General features: G+C 40.4%; 2 protein-coding genes across 10 annotated transcripts in view; both read right to left on the bottom strand.

Annotated features, from left to right (window-relative positions):
- The window catches only part of VWA3A (von Willebrand factor A domain containing 3A), a 63,953-nt gene extending 47,645 nt beyond the window's left edge, over nt 1-16,308 (bottom strand). For 5 of the 8 annotated variants that reach the window (XR_010591186.1, XR_010591187.1, XM_065559979.1 and 2 more), the window contains exons 1-9: nt 12,030-12,162; nt 10,639-10,729; nt 10,243-10,369; nt 7,766-7,890; nt 7,616-7,690; nt 6,014-6,068; nt 5,163-5,261; nt 3,560-3,666; nt 3,140-3,265 (exon numbers count right to left, since the gene is read on the bottom strand). Coding sequence is in view for 6 of the 8 variants with exons in the window: in XM_065559979.1 (XP_065416051.1) it covers nt 3,140-3,265; nt 3,560-3,666; nt 5,163-5,261; nt 6,014-6,068; nt 7,616-7,690; nt 7,766-7,890; nt 10,243-10,369; nt 10,639-10,703 (779 nt within the window). In the remaining 2 variants the exon portion in view is untranslated. Of the gene's footprint in view, nt 1-3,139; nt 3,266-3,559; nt 3,667-5,162; nt 5,262-6,013; nt 6,069-7,615; nt 7,691-7,765; nt 7,891-10,242; nt 10,370-10,638; nt 10,730-12,029; nt 12,163-16,197 lie in introns of those variants that run through there. The other 3 variants (XM_065559978.1, XM_065559976.1, XM_065559977.1) reach the window with 3 other exon arrangements.
- Nucleotides 13,734-18,181, bottom strand: part of MOSMO (modulator of smoothened) — a 55,747-nt gene continuing 51,299 nt past the window's right edge. Inside the window, exon 3 of one of the 2 annotated variants that reach the window (XM_005304731.5) lies at nt 13,734-16,303. In XM_005304731.5, the coding sequence (XP_005304788.1) occupies nt 16,119-16,303 (185 nt within the window). In that variant the 3' untranslated portion in view covers nt 13,734-16,118. The remainder of the gene's footprint in view (nt 16,304-18,181) is intronic. The other variant, XM_024102313.3, reaches the window with a different exon arrangement.

Here is an 18,181-nt window from a genome sequence, read left to right as displayed (position 1 = left end):
AAATTATTTTTTTTGTCTTTGAATTTCCTTAGTTCTTTAATAGAAAAAAATTCTTTTATACCTGTGCTATTTAATTAATAAAGCGCTTACACATAGGTTGCCTTCAGTGAATTTACCTCAGACTACCATTTTTATTGCCAATGATCATTGTGAAGCTCCATATTTCACCACTCAATAGCATGTTGACATTGAAAGTAGTTTAATTAAACTGTATTCAAACATAACTTTTTATAAATGCAACTTCAATTTTACTAAAACTTCTAAATTGTACCAGAAAACTGATTAGGGATTCTCAGCTACAATTTCTCACTCTCTTAAAGGTAAACATTCAGAAAGCCATACCCCCCCGCAATTTATAAGAAGCAGATAAACAAATCTATATGAAATGGAGCTGAATTTTGCATCTTATTTTCATATAACCCTTTCTGAAGAAAGGAACAAGCAATAAGAGAAGAAACAGTACAACTTTCCCCAGAAAGGGGAACACCAGAAGCTTATCCAAACTCATTCTGCTTTCCTTACAACGCCTCCTGGGACTCTTCTTTGTAAGAATATTACAGGAGTCTGAGGTAAACCAGTTATCCAAGGCAGCCATTGTCATGACAACCCAAATAAACTGGAGTGATGCATGGCTGATGTCATAATGTTCCTGCTCAAGCACCAGCAGGGCGAAACTTATGTGTACTCTGTGTGTGTTTGGAGGGAGGGGCGGGGGGAGGGGTTGGGGATGGGGGAGAGGGAGAGGGAAGGAATCAGGCTTTTCCAGTATTCCAGTTTCCTCAAATTTCCTAAAAATCATCATCATTCCATACACATATGAATTAGTGGCTGACCGTTGGTTCAAATTCTCCACAGCATGTTTACAAAAAAAGTGTTTTAAAAATGGCGAGACATTGAGATGCACACCCTGTAGAACAGAAAATTACGGTGCAACCATAACTCTGATTTTGTGTACTGGTGTGGTGGGGGAGCACCCCACTGTGGAACTTCCAGGCACCCCACTGAGGCAGGCTTTGGCCCACTGTAGGGTTACCATATTTAAACATTAAAAAAAGAGGACACTCCACGGGGCCCTGGCCCCGCCCCTTCCCCAAAGTCCCCGCCCCAACTCCGTCCCCTCCCCTGAGCGCCCCGCATTCCCTCTCCTCCCTCCCAGTCACGTGAAACAGCTGCCCGAGCGCTACCGACTTCACGGTTTGCCGGGCAGCCTCCAGACCCTGCGCCCCCGGCTGGGTGCTTCCCCAGTGCAGCCGGAGCCCGGGAGGGGAAGCGCCCGGCCGGGGGCGCAGGGTCTGGAGGTCTGGGGGCTGCCCGGCAAACCGTGAAGCCAGTAGTGCTCGGGCAGCTCTGCTCTTCAGCTGCACAGAGCTGAGGTGTCTGAGGGGAGCTGCAGGCGGATTCCCCCGCGGCAGCGGCTGCTGCTGCTCCCCACAGACACCTTAGCTCTGTGCAGCTGAACAGTCGAGCTGCCCGAGCGCTACCGACTTCACGGTTTGCCGGGCAGCCCCCAGACCCCCAGACCCTGCGCCCCCGGCTCGGCGCTTCCCCTCCAGGGCTCTGGCTGCGCTGGGGAAGCGCCCGGCCGGTGGCGCAGGGTCTGGAGGTCTGGGGGCTGCCCGGCAAACCGTGAAGCCGGTAGCGCTCGGGCAGCTCGGCTCTTCAGCTACACAGAGCCGAGGTGTCTGGGGGGAGCAGCCGCCGCTGCCGCCGCGGGGGAATCCGCCTGCAGCTCGCAGCCTGCCGGAGCCGCTCTAAGGTAAGCAGGGGACTGGGGCAGGGATGCCGGCAAAACAAAGCTGGGAGTATTTTCCCGGACATGTTCGGTTTTTTGGCAATTCCCCCCGGACGGGGTTTGAGGACCAAAAAGCCGGACATGTCCAGGAAAATCCGGAGGTATGGTAACCCTACTGGCAAATTGTCCCTTCAGTCCTATCCCCTTCTGGGGTGGGGAGTGGGTGGGTGGGAGAGGTTTAGTTCCAAAATGTTCTTAAACAAAAAGCAAATCCAACTCAACATTGGGCCATCCACCATTCTTCCCATGGGGTGTCCAGGCCCTTTCCTTTGGGTTTGGTTGCCAAACAGTCCCTTACTCGTGTGTGGTTCGCTCCCTAGAGTCTAACTTCTCTTCCCACTGCTGCTCCGATTAGAAGGCAAACTCTATGCAGGCAAAACTCCCTTCAGGCAGAGAGCTCCATCTTCCTTCCTGGCCAATCAGGCCTGAATTGAGCCAGGATCCCTCCTTTTAACTCCCCTCCAGGCTTGGCACTGGCTGCAGGCATAGCAGGGTGGCGCTAGCTGGGCCCAGAAGTTCTCCTTAACCCCTTCTCTGCTGTTGTGGGACTACTGTAAAACCATAATAAATCAGACCTGAGCCAAATCTGGAAACCTTTCTTTGAATCTCCTAAGTGTTGGTGGTTCAGTTAAAATGGAATTTGGATCCTGACTACCCCAAATATCACTTTAGCAAAGCCAACAGTCTCCTCAATGAACCTTTACAATAAATTTAATAAGTAAATATAATGGAATTAGTCCATATTGGTTACCTATGCACTCACCAGAGTCCTTTATATATTATCCTTTTCTTGCACTCATTCATTTAAATTATGCAAACTTTAAAATGGACACCATAGACTGCATAATTTAAGTCCAAAATTTGTGTCAGCTCAACACTGGCTGCTGGCCAAAGCATTATGGATTCTATTTTTTAAACCATTCCATCAGCTCCATTGCTCATGATCACAGAAAGCAGATTAGTATGAACACACAATGCTACTTTACAGAGGTCAACGAGCAATTCCAGAGCCATGCACATTCCCACTGAAATCCTCAGTGATGCTGATGAATTTTTATTGACACAATACTAGCATTAGACATTCTATTTATCAACAAGAGGACAAATTTGGAAAGGAAAACTATTTTCACATTGTTACAGAGAGGATTAGCAAGTAATAAGGATTAAAATAGAAAAAAATAGCACACATGTAAATGAGGGAAGAACTGAAGAAAGGGGGATGTCAATAATGTCTCTTTAAAAGATAAAAATCTAACCTAATTTACAATTAGGTGGAAAGTATAAGTCTGAAGCATTTAATTCTTTATGCAAGTTAACGTTTATTGCCAGTTTAGATAGTGGACCTACCAGCTTCCTACAATAAGAACCAATGAATTCAGTTCCCTCATTGTAAGGACCTTCTTTAAAGCTTTCAGCAAATTGCAGCCTCCACTGGGTTGCAGCTCCTGCACCCACTGTCTTGCTTCATCTAGGCTAGGAAGACAAAATTAAAAAAAGTTATTGTACACTTAAGCAGTATATGGCCTTTTTTATTCAGCATCAAGATCACATACCTCCTGGTTGATGGCTAAGATCTCCTGTGTGATTTACCTGTATGAATGAGCAGACTCACTTGCATTGTACTCACAATTTATTTCGGTATTTTTTCTGGCAAATCACTGAAGGCACAAAACTACAGCTACAATTCATTATGAGCACAAAACTGCTCCTAATTAAAAGGAGGCCCTGTTTGAAAACCCATTGTTATAAGCTAGGAAACATACTTACATGCGCACATTGACGTTTGTTGGATTCTCCCATAGAGATGAAATCTCAGTACCAAAGGAGAGGAAATATAACTGCTTCTTATAACACAGCTGTTCATCTATTAGACACTTAATAAAAAAATGTTAGTGAGTTAATATCCCTGCTATCACTGGAGTTATCATATACAAGAAAAAAAATTGTGATTTGCTAAAGTCACTTCAGACTGTAATATTCTGAGCAACTATAGAGGAAAACTAGGTTCAGAACTGAAGTGACACAGATTTAGTTTTAGTGTGGCTCACTGAGATACAGCAACTTAACCTAGTCCTTGTGCACCATGTTGACATAGTATTCCCATTCAGTTGGTTAAATGGGGAAAATACATACTGTGTCAATTCCATCAGCACCCTTTAATAGGCAAGCAAATGAGAGAGAAATGATATTGATTCAGAAAGCACATGTTCACCTATTGGGCTGTGATCATATGAGCAACTGAAAAAGAATGAAGCAGCTATGATAGGATGTCAGATAAAAGTAGCTTTCACTTCTAGGGCTATCCCTTAAGTTAGGGCATTCTAGGCCCTTGTCAACTGGAGAGTAACAATTTTCTTGAAGTATCTTTACTTATGCTGCACGAATTAACAAAGAGGTAGGCGCCAATCAATTTTAAGTAACCTTCACTGGTATATGAAGAAAGATTGTACAGAGAAAGCTTCAAAACCAGAAAATAGAATTGTTATTGTGACATTATAGTGTCTACCTTTAATAATCCTCACTATAAACACTTTGTAAAAATAAAGAACAACAGAAAAACACACTTTTGTTTCTTTTGGAAGTTGGGGAAGAGACCAAGTCAGCAAGGTCCTGACCCAACAAAAAGCACACTTTACTGCAACTGCATCCTATTCTTTATAGGCATAGTACTGCATGTACAACTTGGCTCTCAGGTACTATGAACTATTTCTTTCTATTATGTACATTACTCTAGCACAGGGGTTCTCAACCTCTCTCTTTCTGAGACTTCCCCTCAACATGTATAAAAACTCCACAGTCCACCAGTGTCACAACAACTGTTTTTCTGCATATAAAAGCTAGGGCCAGAATTAGGGGGTAAGAAACAGGGCAATTGCCCAGGGCCGCATGCCACAGGGGTCCCCACAAAGCTAAGTTGCTCAGGATTTGGCTTCAGCTCCAGATGGCAGGTCTGGGAGCCCTGGACTTCAGCCCCACACTGCGAGGCTTTAGCCTTCTGACCTTGGCCCCAGCAAGTCTAACACTGGCCCTGCTTGGCGGCCCCCTAGGGGCCCCTGGAACTCTGGTTGAGAACCGCTGCTCTAGCAAATGGTTTTGAAGCACGTATGTCTGGGGCTGGTTAATATTTGAAGTCAGGTCTTCAATTTTTATTATTGTGGCAGATGCTTAAAATTTTTGAATCTGGATATTAAACAAATAATTTATATTTTAAAAAAGTGATTAAGGTAAATTTATACATCTCCAGCAAATTAACTGTTGATACTTAGAGTAACATGTAAGCAAATGATTATTACACTTACTTTCTCCCCTGCACTCGGAGAGTCTTATTTAACTTACTTTAAGAGTCAGAGTCTCTTTCAGAATTATTTACCAAAAGGTCTTTCTGGAACTCAAATAGTCGAGGTTCACAACTTATATCCGATACATCAACCAGGAGTCCAACTTTGTTCCCTTTTATAAGGCCGAACACCTAAACATATAAAATGTTCATTTAAATAGTTTGTGCTGATCTAACTTTAAATTTCAGTATATACCTCTTTATGCTGCCATTTTCATTTAAAATATTACATATTTATTGTCACTGTTACTTTTTAAGCATTAAAAAAAAAATGAGACAATGACAGAGCAAAAAGAGATAGGAATTTTGAATTCTAGCTTCTGTTCCGAGTGGGCAATACTCCCAAGATGACATGTTTGTTACTTGAGAAAATGAAGGATTACTCAGTTCCATACTAAACCCATCAGTAGGGTGACCAGATAGCAACTGTGAAAAAAACGGGACAAGGGGTGGGGGGTAATAGGTGCCTATATAAGAAAAAGTCCCAAAAAATGGGACTGTCCCTTTAAAAACGGGACATCTGATTTCACCGCCCCCCCACCTCCACCCCCCCAATCAGACCAGTCAAGGGTACTAGCTTTTTGGATACTGCCAATATGCAATCCCTGCTTATATAATCTTTGGAGGTAACAGTCAGAAAGTTAGGGACTATGTTTAAAAAGTAAAATAGCTGTCTGAATAAAGGCTCAAGACATATCTTAAATGAAACCTCAATCAATTGAGAAGACAAAACATTGCTCCATTGTGCTCTAGTTATTCACAATATGGGAAAAATACAAAAAAGCTTTCTCGGTGGGATTCTAGACAACTATTAAAGAGTTAATTTATCCTTTAACACCATATGCAGGTTCCCCTTTAAAAGCATATTAAAATGTTAACATTACCTTTCTGCTGTCCTCCAACAACCACTGAATTCGCTGGTGATAAAGTTCAATTGCTCTGACAAAATACAGTGCACACATTTAAATAATGCATTCTCTTGAATGGTATGTCAATTTAAGTTCAGATCTGTTTTTATCGTTGGCCAAGTTTTCCATCACGTGCACAACCATCTTCCAAAATATTCTATTTACAACGTTCTCAACTGTGATAGAGCACTATTGGCTGTGGTGTTAATTATTTAAATACTTCTTCCTCTGAACTTGTTTAATTGTTTAAATATCGAATTGCCTTGAAAAAATGAGATCAGCAGAATGCTCTATAATTAGTTGTGTTTGGATAAAGCGTGTGATGTGTGTGTATGGATGAAGGAAAGTTCAGCCAAAAGTCAAGTCAATTCATCCTATCTATTTAGCTTATTGGCTGGAGATTTATTTAATCCAAACCGTACAAACTGATTTTTTTTTTAAATGGTAAGGTCTCTTGATTGTGGGACAAAAGGAGCAAATTTATCAGTATTGAAAAATGTTTTGGTGATTCTATTACAAATCTCTTTTTCAATTACGTAACCAAATTTAAAGGATTTATAATTGGGGTGAAACTTAGCATTTGCTGTCTCAGCACTAGAACAAACTGTTTCAGAATTATTTTTAAATAACGTGTGTTTCAACACCATGCTCATGGTTTTAGAACTGAGAAAAGGTTAAAAGAAAGGATTTTTATGAAAAAGCTCTTTACTTCCCCGGAATGCAAGCCTATTTTTAATTATTTTTACCAAAATTTTGCAGGCAGCTCATTCACAATACACAGATAGTGAGTCCTGAAAAGGGGCATCCTGAGGAATCTGGGTCTCTGTATCTGATACATGGCAGTAGACCTAGGAACTAGCAGACAGATGTATTTATGGAAGATTGAGAGGATTACTATAATATTATTCTGCAGTATACTGAGCATATTTATCAGATCTGTTCTTTAAATGTAAATCTCCTTGATTTTGGGGGTTTGTCACAATTTTAGTGACTTTCTTGTTGATTATAAACTGTAAATGAGCAGAGGTTTATGTAGAAAAAGCTCACGCTTCAAACCTCAAAAAAAGAAAAGAAAAAAAAGAAAAGAAAAAAGGTTTCTTCCTCCCTCCCCAAAACACACACACACTTTTTTGGCATACCAGGATCTGTGTGGCTCAGGTCTCATAACAGGCTATACAGCCTTTCACTGTCAGGTCATCAGTTTGAAACAAATCCAGGTCAGTAGCAAACAAAAATCATTACCCATCTGACGGATGTTCAGAGGCTATCTGAGATGAGTTGATTGTTAAGATCCTATTTGACAGGTATCATCACAAAAGCCACCACCACCAGGGGTTCTAATGGACACTGAGCAAACCCATATTCCCTAGAGATTGCCTTTCAGTACTGAGGTACACTAAAAAGGCAGCATGAGGGAAACTTTCACAGCTGCTGTTTATGTTTCATTTGTTGCATCTCCAGGGTTGACCCAGCCCAACATCAGATATGAAAAAAAAATCATTTTACAACTATCTAAGTTTGGAGGAAGGAAATCACTCTTGTACTTTGAAACTGTAGCACATATTATTATATACTTACTCAGACAGCTTGGATTCAAAATTAACAACTGTCTTGGCAGCAAACTCTATCTGTTCTGTGGCATTTCTTGCATTCCTAGAACGAAGTATATATTTAACATGAATAATATAAGCAAACTGATCGATTAAGAAGGGATGGCATTGTACTCACAAGACAATATTGCCCTTCTTTAGGAGATCTTCTAATGTTAATTGCATGGATTCTAAACTGTGGTTTCTTAGCCATTCTTCTGTGGTTTGCACCTCACTGGATCGCATTTTCCTGTTTTGCGCTCTCTATAGAACAGAAGCAGGAGAAAAGTTAAAGGTAGTGATAGGAAACAGCAAGTATTGTTCAAATGTAGCCAGTGCTGAGGGATGGCAGGAAAGAGGTATTATTTAGTAATTAAACCACTGATACAAATCTACTTGCAGCAAGCAGGAGGCCTTGGGATCTGGAACAGAAGGAATGCTATCTGGAGTGTATTATAGCAGACACCAAAGAAGGTGCCTGCTACATAGTTTCAACAGGCATTATAGTCTGTTATTTCCTCTTGGAACATAATATATTAGACGCTTATTAGTAGCAACATATTAGTGCCCTTTTGCTATGCTGCTCCTAAGCGGCTGTTGCTGTTATTGGGAGTGTCAACAATTCACAGTATGGAAAGTGTTCTCAGGGGAAATGTTGCTTGTAAGCAGTGGTTGCATTTACAAAGTGTTGCTGCAAACAAGCATCTACTGTACATGTAATTCAACAAATAAATCACTGTGATGCCACTGGAGGTCACTGTCCCTCTTCATTTTCCTGTTTCATAATAGCTTAATTATCCATAGAATCAAAAAGAACCATAAGCTATTCCTCTCTTTCTTTTCTTTATTATTTTTTTAAGAAATAACCAACAAAAAGGTAGGAAGATGCAAGAGTTCTATTGCTACATGGAGAAGAGAATAACCATTAAGGACACTGGAGATGATTTTATTGTGTATAATATATACATTTGCTGATGTAAAGCACTGATACTCATGAAAGTTGATACCTAAAATAGAGAAAATTAGATACTCAATAGAATTTGCTCTCATTTCCTTCTCAATTTATACCCAGCAACATGTGAAAAAGCACATCACGGAGCATAAAGGTAGGTGGAAATTGCAGTCAGAAAAATCTTATTTTGTGAATTTAAGACAAGACAGGAACTGATAAACACAGCAGCATGTAAATGAAAAGAATTATTATAACAGTTGACCTAGCTGGTCCAGAGACTGCCATTAACTGAAGAACCTACTATATTTCAAACATTGGATAGTCCATAGGGCTGGTAATGATCACATCTGTACAAATCTCAATAAGGAAAATGGAAAACTCGTTTGCTTCCAGTAGCACCACAATGTGCTAGGCATTTTCCAGTCAGACAAGAAGTAATGGTTCCTGCCTTAAGGAGCTCACAATCAGAAGGTGTCAGAGTAAGGAGTACAACGAATTAGTAGAGTGGTCAAGGTGGTGATTGGCCATGTCACCACAATAAGGTTAACAGGATTTTAAATTAAAAAGGCAGATCATTTTAATTACTTCTGGAATGTACTTATAAGTCTACCAATTTCTCTATAAACATCACAGCAGAATTGGGTCTTTAGGAGGGATTTTAACGCAGAGAGGGTAGAGCCCTTGTCAATGAGCTGAAGAAGGGCATTCCATGCATGGGTATAGTGTGGAAAATAAACATCTCCATGGCTTCTAAGAAACTAAACAATGGGTGAGTGAAGCTGGCATTGCTAGGGGGACAATTCAAAACAAGACAAAGGTACATAATTAGTTATGCAGGGCTTTGAAACATTGGACAAGAAGCTTACATTTTACATGTGGGGGGAGAAGAGGAACCAGTGGAGGGATTTAGAGGTGAGGACATAACATGATCAGAACAACGGACAAAGAAAATAATTTTAACAGCAGCTCTTTGAACAGATTTGAGAAGAGTGATGTGGATGTTAGAGAAGATGCTGCAGTAACCAAGATTAGATACAATGAGAGCTTTAATAAGGGATAGAAAGAGAAGGCCAGATTTTAGAGATGTTGTGGAGAAAAAAGCCAGAAGGACTCAGACATAGCTTGGACGTGGGGGGCAACATGTGAGAGGAAGGAGACCTGGAAACACCAATATTGTGGGCTTGAGCGATGGAAAGGTTAATGATTTTGTCAATGGTGATAGAGAATGGATAAGAGGGCAGAGAGGGGATAGAAAACAAAGAGCTCAATATGGAAGAAGTTCATTATGTATTTTATAGAAGGACAGGAAGACTTAAATTTCCTTAGCCTGATTCATTGATTTAAAAGTTGAGGAATTGGGGTGGGGGGAAGGGGGAGAGTAGATGAAAATTTAACGAACAAAAAGTTCATGGATCTAAACATTTATAATTTTACCTTGCTTACAGGCTCTCAGACAACTTAGCCTCAAGAGATATACCTGCTGGTACACAGATCTTCTCAAGAAAAGTTGCCTATATTCATTGTGGCTTTGGTGATAACAATTACTGTGTTCTTTTTTGTGAATGCATAAGTGATAGTGATAGAACATTAATTTTCTGTCTCCTCATATATTCCCTTCTATAAATGTAATGCATCATCTGAGGAATTACTGCATATTTGCTTACCAGCAGGTCTTGTGTCTGGTTGATGTGTGTAACCAGTAATCCATTATCGGGCTCCAAATCTGTTATTGTAATATCATGCCAGGATGGTCGGCCTTTCATCAGAACTGCATCAGATCCCATGCTTACCCTACAAAATAAGGCATTTCAAAAACTGGGCAGTTGTTTGCATCACTGAGAGTGCTGTTGCACTGTTGAATAGTCCATTTATAAAATTGTTCATCATTACCCATAAGAATTAAACATTCTGGTATCTGTTGAACAACTAAGAATTCTTATGCTCCATTTTAAGCATCCCAATATACATATGCATGGAAAAATGTAGTCTGCATCACCAGAGATGTATATTTCATTTCCATTTAAGCATTTCCCCTAAGGATTTTGCAACAACATCCTTACCCTACTTTTTCCAAGAACTGATCATTGTCCAATAACTGAGCCATTTTTCTGGTTTGTGCATCCATTGTATTATGACCAAAGATTTAACCTTCTTTAAAAAAAGAGACATAGCATTAAAGAGTGGAAGTTTAGAATATCAAGAATAAAAGCTATATATAAATGCTTGATACAAGATATCACTCTCCTAAGATTATAGTCCCATAGATACAAATCAACAGAAACCACATACTTAATTATATTGCGTGCAGTGCCTGTGACCAAGAAAATTAAAAAAAGAAGTGGACGTTATTCTTTGATTATTATTACATAATATACTTGGAAACCATTCTGCTAGAAGTCATTCACCAAGGGTACCCTGCCAGTATGATGCACAAATGCAATTTTTAAAGCATCTTATATGTCACCAGACAGACACGTCAGCACACTAGCCATGTGTACTTTGGGTTTATCTTTTGGTTGGACTGTCCCGTGTATTTCAATAATAATGGCAATTTAACTATTCAAGACAAGTTGGGTGAGGTAATATCTTTTATTTGACCAACTTCTGTTGGTGAGAGAGACACGTTTTCGAGTATACACAGAGCTCTTCTTCAGGTCTGGGAAACTTACTCGGAATGTCATAACTTAATACAAGATGGAACAGATTGATAAGCATAAGTAGCTACTGGATTTATGGCTTATTATAACAATCTATAAAAGCAACAAGGAGTCCAGTGGCACCTTAAAGACTAACAGATTTATTTGGGCATAAGCTTTTGTGGGTAAAATAACCTACTAATAACCCCCACCAGCTAATTCCCCCCTTCCTTGCCTCCTTATGACCGGGGAGAGGTGTTAACAGGCCACTTCACCTTGAATGGTCCCTTGAAATGTGTTAACTACTTATGCTAAACTCTCTGTTCCACCTTGTATTTACCTCTGAGTAAGTTTCCCAGCCCTGAAGAAGAGCTGGAAAGCTTGCGTCTCTCTCACCAACAGATGCTGGTCCAATACAAGCTATTCCCTTACTCCCCTTGTCTCTCTCCTATCCTGGGACCCACACAGCTACACCCACCCTGCATACAATGTAACTGTCCGTTATTTTACAGCCATGCACTCCACTGACTATCTGCATTAGCTCTGATCTGACATTTCCTTCTTCTGAGCAAGACCCAAGCCCCAGGGGCCTGACACCCTCCGCGCCCAGCGCAGTCAGCGGGAGCGGAGGGCGCGCAAAAGGCGCCGGGTCCGGCCCGGGGAAACCCAGGCGCCTCTGAAGGGACTCGGGAGCTGCGCAGCCCGAGGGGGCTGAAGCATTTGAACCTTGGCCGGCGCGAGCCCGTTCGAGTTCAGCTCGCCCCGGCTTCTGCAAGAACCCGCCACCCCCGCCCCTTGCAGCTCGCCGGCCTCACCCGCTCCTCTCCTTCCGCGGCTGGAGCGGGCCGGACAGAACAGGGCACCCGCGCCAGCCGTGTGTTACCGCGTCGCTAACAGAAACGGGAGGAACTATTCCCCGCCCGGCAGGGGCTGGGTGTCCTTCCCCCCCCCCCATGCCAGGGAGTGGTACGGTCCGTTGGGCAGGACTGCGGCGCTGCAAGCCGGCCGGGGTGGGCGTGTAGGGGCCTGGCATGCCGCTTCCCAGCCCAGCCGGGGCGGGTAGGTGGCGGCTCTCCAGGGCCGCCTCCGGCGGGGGCTGCAGCAGGCACGACTCGCAATCAATGCAGACGGGGCCAGGCCTGTCGTAGACAATTTATTTTGATAAACTTGCTCGATAACAAAAATACAAGTGAAGAAAAGTCTGTTCGTTTGCACAGTCTGTAGTAGCAGGTGCCTGGCCATCAGCGCCTGAAGAGTGTCCTAGGCTGGGGGAGACGACCGCTGCAACACAGATTTTGAGCGAGTGGCAGACACCTCTTGCCTTCATCTTTTCCATCCTTCGCACCGTTTGCAGAAGACGGCCTGGAGTGTAGCCAGGCTTCCTGGTGAATGGGCATGTCCAGGGATGGGCTATAATGCTTACACAGAGGCTTTGAAACAGCAGTACCGGTCCATGGAGTCGGGGGAGCCTAATCCTGCAGCTGAGCGTGTCACTCAAGAGAAACGCCCATTGAAACTGACCCAAAGAGAGTTCTGCTTGAGTAAAGGCAGGAGCAGGATTAAGTCTAGAGTTGTTACACAATACCAGCATTTTGGACCAGTTGTTAAATGCCTAGAGGCTCAGCAATGAAAGTCAAATGGTGAATGGGTTTGTAAATGCTTTCAGAGAATCATACTGCCCAACAGAGAAACTAAAAAAGCTTCTAGTGAGTTATTCCTTCTGTCTTCAAGAAGCGTTATACAGACACATTTACAATTTTCCTTTTTAAAGTATTTTAAGTTTCTGATTAGGATTTGAGGTTAACAGATAAAACTACAAAATGCATACATAAATTGCATTATGCTGTGACATTAAACCTTTCAGGTGATAATGAAATGAAGACTACACAAGAGTGTGCTGTGACCTATAATAGAATAAACTGTCCTTCAAAATATATAAAATGGCTGTCAGAGTCTGAAAAGTTTACGTAAACAACAACATGTAACATGGATTATTACCTTTGGAGAAGATTCATACTGAAACATTTGCTTTAATGAGTTGAAAGTCTACAGATGTTTAGGCATGTTCAACAGGAACTTCCTGTAGTTTAAAAACTAATCCTTGTGCAAATAAAACCTATAAATAGTATTCAGCAGATTTTACAGTGATGCTCTTAGGTATGAAAAGAATGCACACAACTTTAAAACAAAAGTAACAGACATAACTTTGACAAATGATTGCACCATAGAACAGTGTTTTATATACAGTTTACAAGCTATGATTTTATGCTATAAATTAATACTGTACTATATAGTACTTAGTGACCTTATTAAAAAGCAACTATTGACAGCTGTCTCTTTTCACTTACAGGGACATTTTTAATGCAAATGGATCCATCTAGTTGTAGACTGAAATGCCCAAATATTAACTAAAACAGCCTGCTAGCTGAAGCGATGCTGTCTTTCAATGATTCATAGGATTGGCTAAACCACTAAGGTTCCAGCCAGCCATTCATGGACTGGATATGCTTCATGATGTGTTTTTTTTGTTTTGTTTTTTTAATTAAATGGTAATACATTTTAAATATAAGCTTAAATGATAATTATTATTATACAGGATGTCACTAACTGAAATAAGTAAACATGGGGGAAAATTCTTAGCAGCTGAGAAACTCTTCCCCCGCCCCCATGTCTGTGATCCAGTTAAAATATTTTATGGAACTATTTACAATAAGACTGACATTTCTGAGGGGGAAAAAAAGCTATTAGCTTATCAAATTAATTAGTGAGCTATGATTCATTGTTAACACATTATATCAGGCTATACCACCAGTCTTATAACACTGCTGAAAACATTTAGACCCCCGTCCTGCAATTGGATCTATCCAGATTGCATCCATATACAGAGCTCCATTGATATCAGTGAAGCTCTGGATTGCCTGTGCAGCTATGACTGCAAGATTAGGATCTAAATTAAAAACCAATCAAATCTGAACTAGCAGTACCAGATGAGAATCTGGCTGTATATTCTTATACTTCAGAAAAATGTAGAGAGACTTTGATGTGAAAGCTTCCTTCGGCCTGTGAGTGAACTGATAAGAGATTTTTCTACAACCAAGTGAAAGTGATCCAATACATCAATCAGGGATATACTTCTAATGGCACACAGTTCAATATAATTGTATAAGGTATCTCATTTCTAACACTTGTTTCTGCCACGATAGCTGTTTTTTTCCAAAATGACTATAAATACATTTCAGAAGCAATATAATCATCATTCTTACCAGTTTCACTTATGCCTTATAAAAGCATAAGTTTAAGTAATGCAGCTCTTTTCATAAGTATATTTGGACAGACATTTTGTTGTCAAGAGATACTTTTGTCAATACTTCCCCACAAAAAGATTAAATATTAACTGGGGAATAAGGGCTTGATCCTGCAAGCAAGCTTCCTGGCACATCAATCAAAGTTTTGTGCTAATAAAGGTCAGATTTTAAGTGAATATTGAACTATACAGCACTATCCATGGATCCAATGTTTATACAGTTCTTGTATTTAAAGAATGTTGATTTCAGGGGAAAACTTACACTCTGAATTCAGATGGTCCTTATGCCCACACTTTTATCTTCAACTTTAGTAAACAAGGCATATGGACATTAAAAACAGTTATATTGCTCTTTTTTGGTAAAGAAGATGAATTAACTTAATACTCACAAGTGAAAATAAATTCATCCAACTTTACTACAGAATAGTGTTTTTACAGGTTGACCTAAACACTGAATGTTATATGCATTAGAGAAATTTACCTATGGTAAATTGCTGTGCTTGAACATGTATAAATAAATTCATTGTTAATGTAACAAACAAAGCAGTAGAAAAGAGACTCCCTGTACAACAGTTGCTAATAATTTAAATAGTGTCAGTTTCCCAAAATTAGGATTTTAACTTTAAGGTATGACGTGATCTCACCTTCTACCCTCATATACAAATAAATTACCATACAAAGAATTTTAGCTTAACTTAAAATTGCACCTAGAAAGGCATGGGATTGTTTGTACCTATTACAAAAACCTGTTAAAATCAAGGGCTGCTACAAAGAATGAGGTAAACTGAAGACTCTCAGCTATGTGGCCTTCAGAGAAATGGCTTTTTTCTATTGAGTTCTAGTTTTGCACACCACAGTGTTCTGCTAGCAAAGCGTTCTGAGTTATCTTCCAGGAACTGTTTGTGTGTATATATACACGTATACATATACATACACATACACACACACAGTATACTGCATCAGCAAAAAATATATATATATGTGTGTATGTATATAAATATAAAGAACACCCCCCCCCCAAATATTTCTTAGTGTTTTTCTACAGCTGAAGGGGGATGTATTCATTTTTGTTGTTACACACATTGTAAAGAACATATTTTGATCTATTGGCTTCTTGGTGCAGTAATGCAAGATGGATTCATTTTGGTGCCAAAGACTTTGCCCATCAGAAAGAAGATGTAAAATGCTAATCTCCTAAATTGTGAGGCCAGCCTCACTTGAACTCTTTTGCAACCCTCTGGTCTACCACAAGATTCATAAATACTTTGATTTTCAAATGGTTAGACGTTAAAAACAGATACAGTAACATGGGGCAATATGCTTCTCAGTGTAAAGCATTCTTCTTCACTAGTCCCTATCACAGTGCAGACCTGACTGCATTAATATGCTCAGGAGATTAGTCAACGATGTCTGTATTTGGTTATGGGAAAGGCTCTCTCTTTTTTTTTTTTTTTTTTAAATCCAAAGTGCATAGTGAGAACAAGTCAAAGCATTCCTCTTTTCAGTAAGCATTTGATAGTCTGATCTAGGCTTTCTCCTGAGAATGCAACTCTGATATCTTGCTCTCCTCTGAAACAAACTCATGCAGTTCAGATATTCATCAGCCAGGTAAACAAACTTTGCCGGCAAATAGAAGTCCCACTATTGTAAAGAAAATGGATAAGACAAACAGTACATACGAGGACCCAACCACTGTGTTGTTGGGCAATTTATATGGTTGACCTCCAACTTCATTGATGTAAAATCCTATTGGAAATATTAGGGCTGCCATGCAGAATAGGATCACTGCAAAACAAACAAACAAAATCAAAGTTAGCATCTTGTTGAAAGTCAAAATGTTTGCCAGTTTGTAGGGCACCAATGTCTAACTCACAGGAAACCAATCATGTGGGACATACCCTGATCTTAACAGATCCCTGCTCTCTGTTCCAGAGGAAGGTGAAAAAAAGACTCAAGTTCCTGTCAGTATGCAATGGCACAAAGTTCATTCCTCACCCCCAGTTTATTAATCATTTGAACAATGTTCAGACGAGCAAGAATCACTGTTAAAGAAGATGAATTTTGGAGGACACATTCTTCCACCATTCATGAATCTAATCCCATCATCATGCCTCAGAGCATTTTACAGGTAGTCATCCCCCCAAAAGTCAATGTAGACTAACGTTTAACATTGAAGAAACTCACTTTTCATTATTAAAGAGTTGCCTTTTCCCCAAATGTGGTTGCCCTCTCCTATTCTGCCACACAAATGCTTTACACATTTTGCTAACAATAGAAAACACAATTGTGTGCCACTACAGTTTTCTTTAGATTAATTAAAATAAACCATTGTTTTCTAAATGCTGAGACACTCAGCCTAGAACAGAAATAAAACATTCTGTTGAAATCTAACCTCCTCTGTAAAAGGCTCCACGTTCAGACTACACAAATACAGAGCACCAAGCAATTGTGTTTTTTTATTTCACTTGCACAGTTATATTAATATGCATGGATGGTGTTGCTTACAACACACATCACATTGTGTGCACACAAAAAAAGTCACTATAAAAGCCACTTATTAAAATTACATAAGTGATTTCACTCCTTCAGACACTAGTATGGGCTGACATTCCTTGCAATACATTTTAATACTCTACCCAAATCCACTACACAGCATCCAATATAGTCTAGCTCTGCTGACATCCTCTGTTTTCCTGTAAGTGCTTATGGCATAAATAATCTATTTAGTATTGACCATGAGAGTCTGCAGGATACTAAGATCTTTACCAAGCATAAAATGATGTCCTGACATGGCTTTTCTACGAAGCAACACGATTTTCTTCATGATAAAAAGATCAGATGTTGATTGTTTTGATGCTGTATTTAAGACTATATAAATAGGTGAAAAATAGTATAGGGCAGATACAGAATTTTAAGTGGTAGAGCCATACAAGGCAATTATTAGGCTCTCTTTGCTTCTGCAAATCAACTTTTATGCTTTATCTTGAAATACAATTATTTGTTTGACTTAACTTTAAGAATTTCCAATATCCACTGACCCAACAACTAAGCCTACTATTTTGGGTGAAGGAAAAAAAAAAACCAACCCAAACCTGCATTGCTCCCACAACAACTAAGCCTAACTTACACCAAATCATCTTCCTTCCTTCGTAAATCAATTCTAAAATGTAGCCACCTCAAAAATCAATTTAACCCGCCAATCAATTCTGCCTCCATCTGAATAAGAGTAATTAATGCAGGCTCCTCCCTCCTGCCACAATCAATCAATTAATGCTGGGCCTTACTTCTCTGCAGAGTACAGAAAGTCCTGTACCAGGGTTCTCTATACCACACTCCACCCCCAGCTGGTGGAAAGAGCAGCAGCTCCAGAGAAGCTCTACTCCTTACCTCACCTTCCCATCTTGTGAAAAAAGTGTGGGCTCCAGCTGCTCTGCTCCCTCCTGAAAAAGGTGCTATGGCTGCTCTGCTTCCCCAGCCTCCAGAGACAAAACCAGCAGTTCCCCTTTCCCACTTAGCCCACAACTGGGCAAGAGCTCTAGTCTCTCTAGATGAGCCAGTGATGGGCTTCTACAGCACTGAGGAGAGTTATCTATACCTGCTTTAATACACTTACAAAGCTTCAGTTTGTCCAGATTTATTGCTTCCTGTCTGTTTCTTGAATGT

Source organism: Chrysemys picta, chromosome 10, assembly GCF_011386835.1.
Source record: "Chrysemys picta bellii isolate R12L10 chromosome 10, ASM1138683v2, whole genome shotgun sequence".
Taxonomy (NCBI): domain Eukaryota; kingdom Metazoa; phylum Chordata; order Testudines; family Emydidae; genus Chrysemys; species Chrysemys picta.
This window is presented reverse-complemented; position numbering and strand designations above follow the sequence as displayed.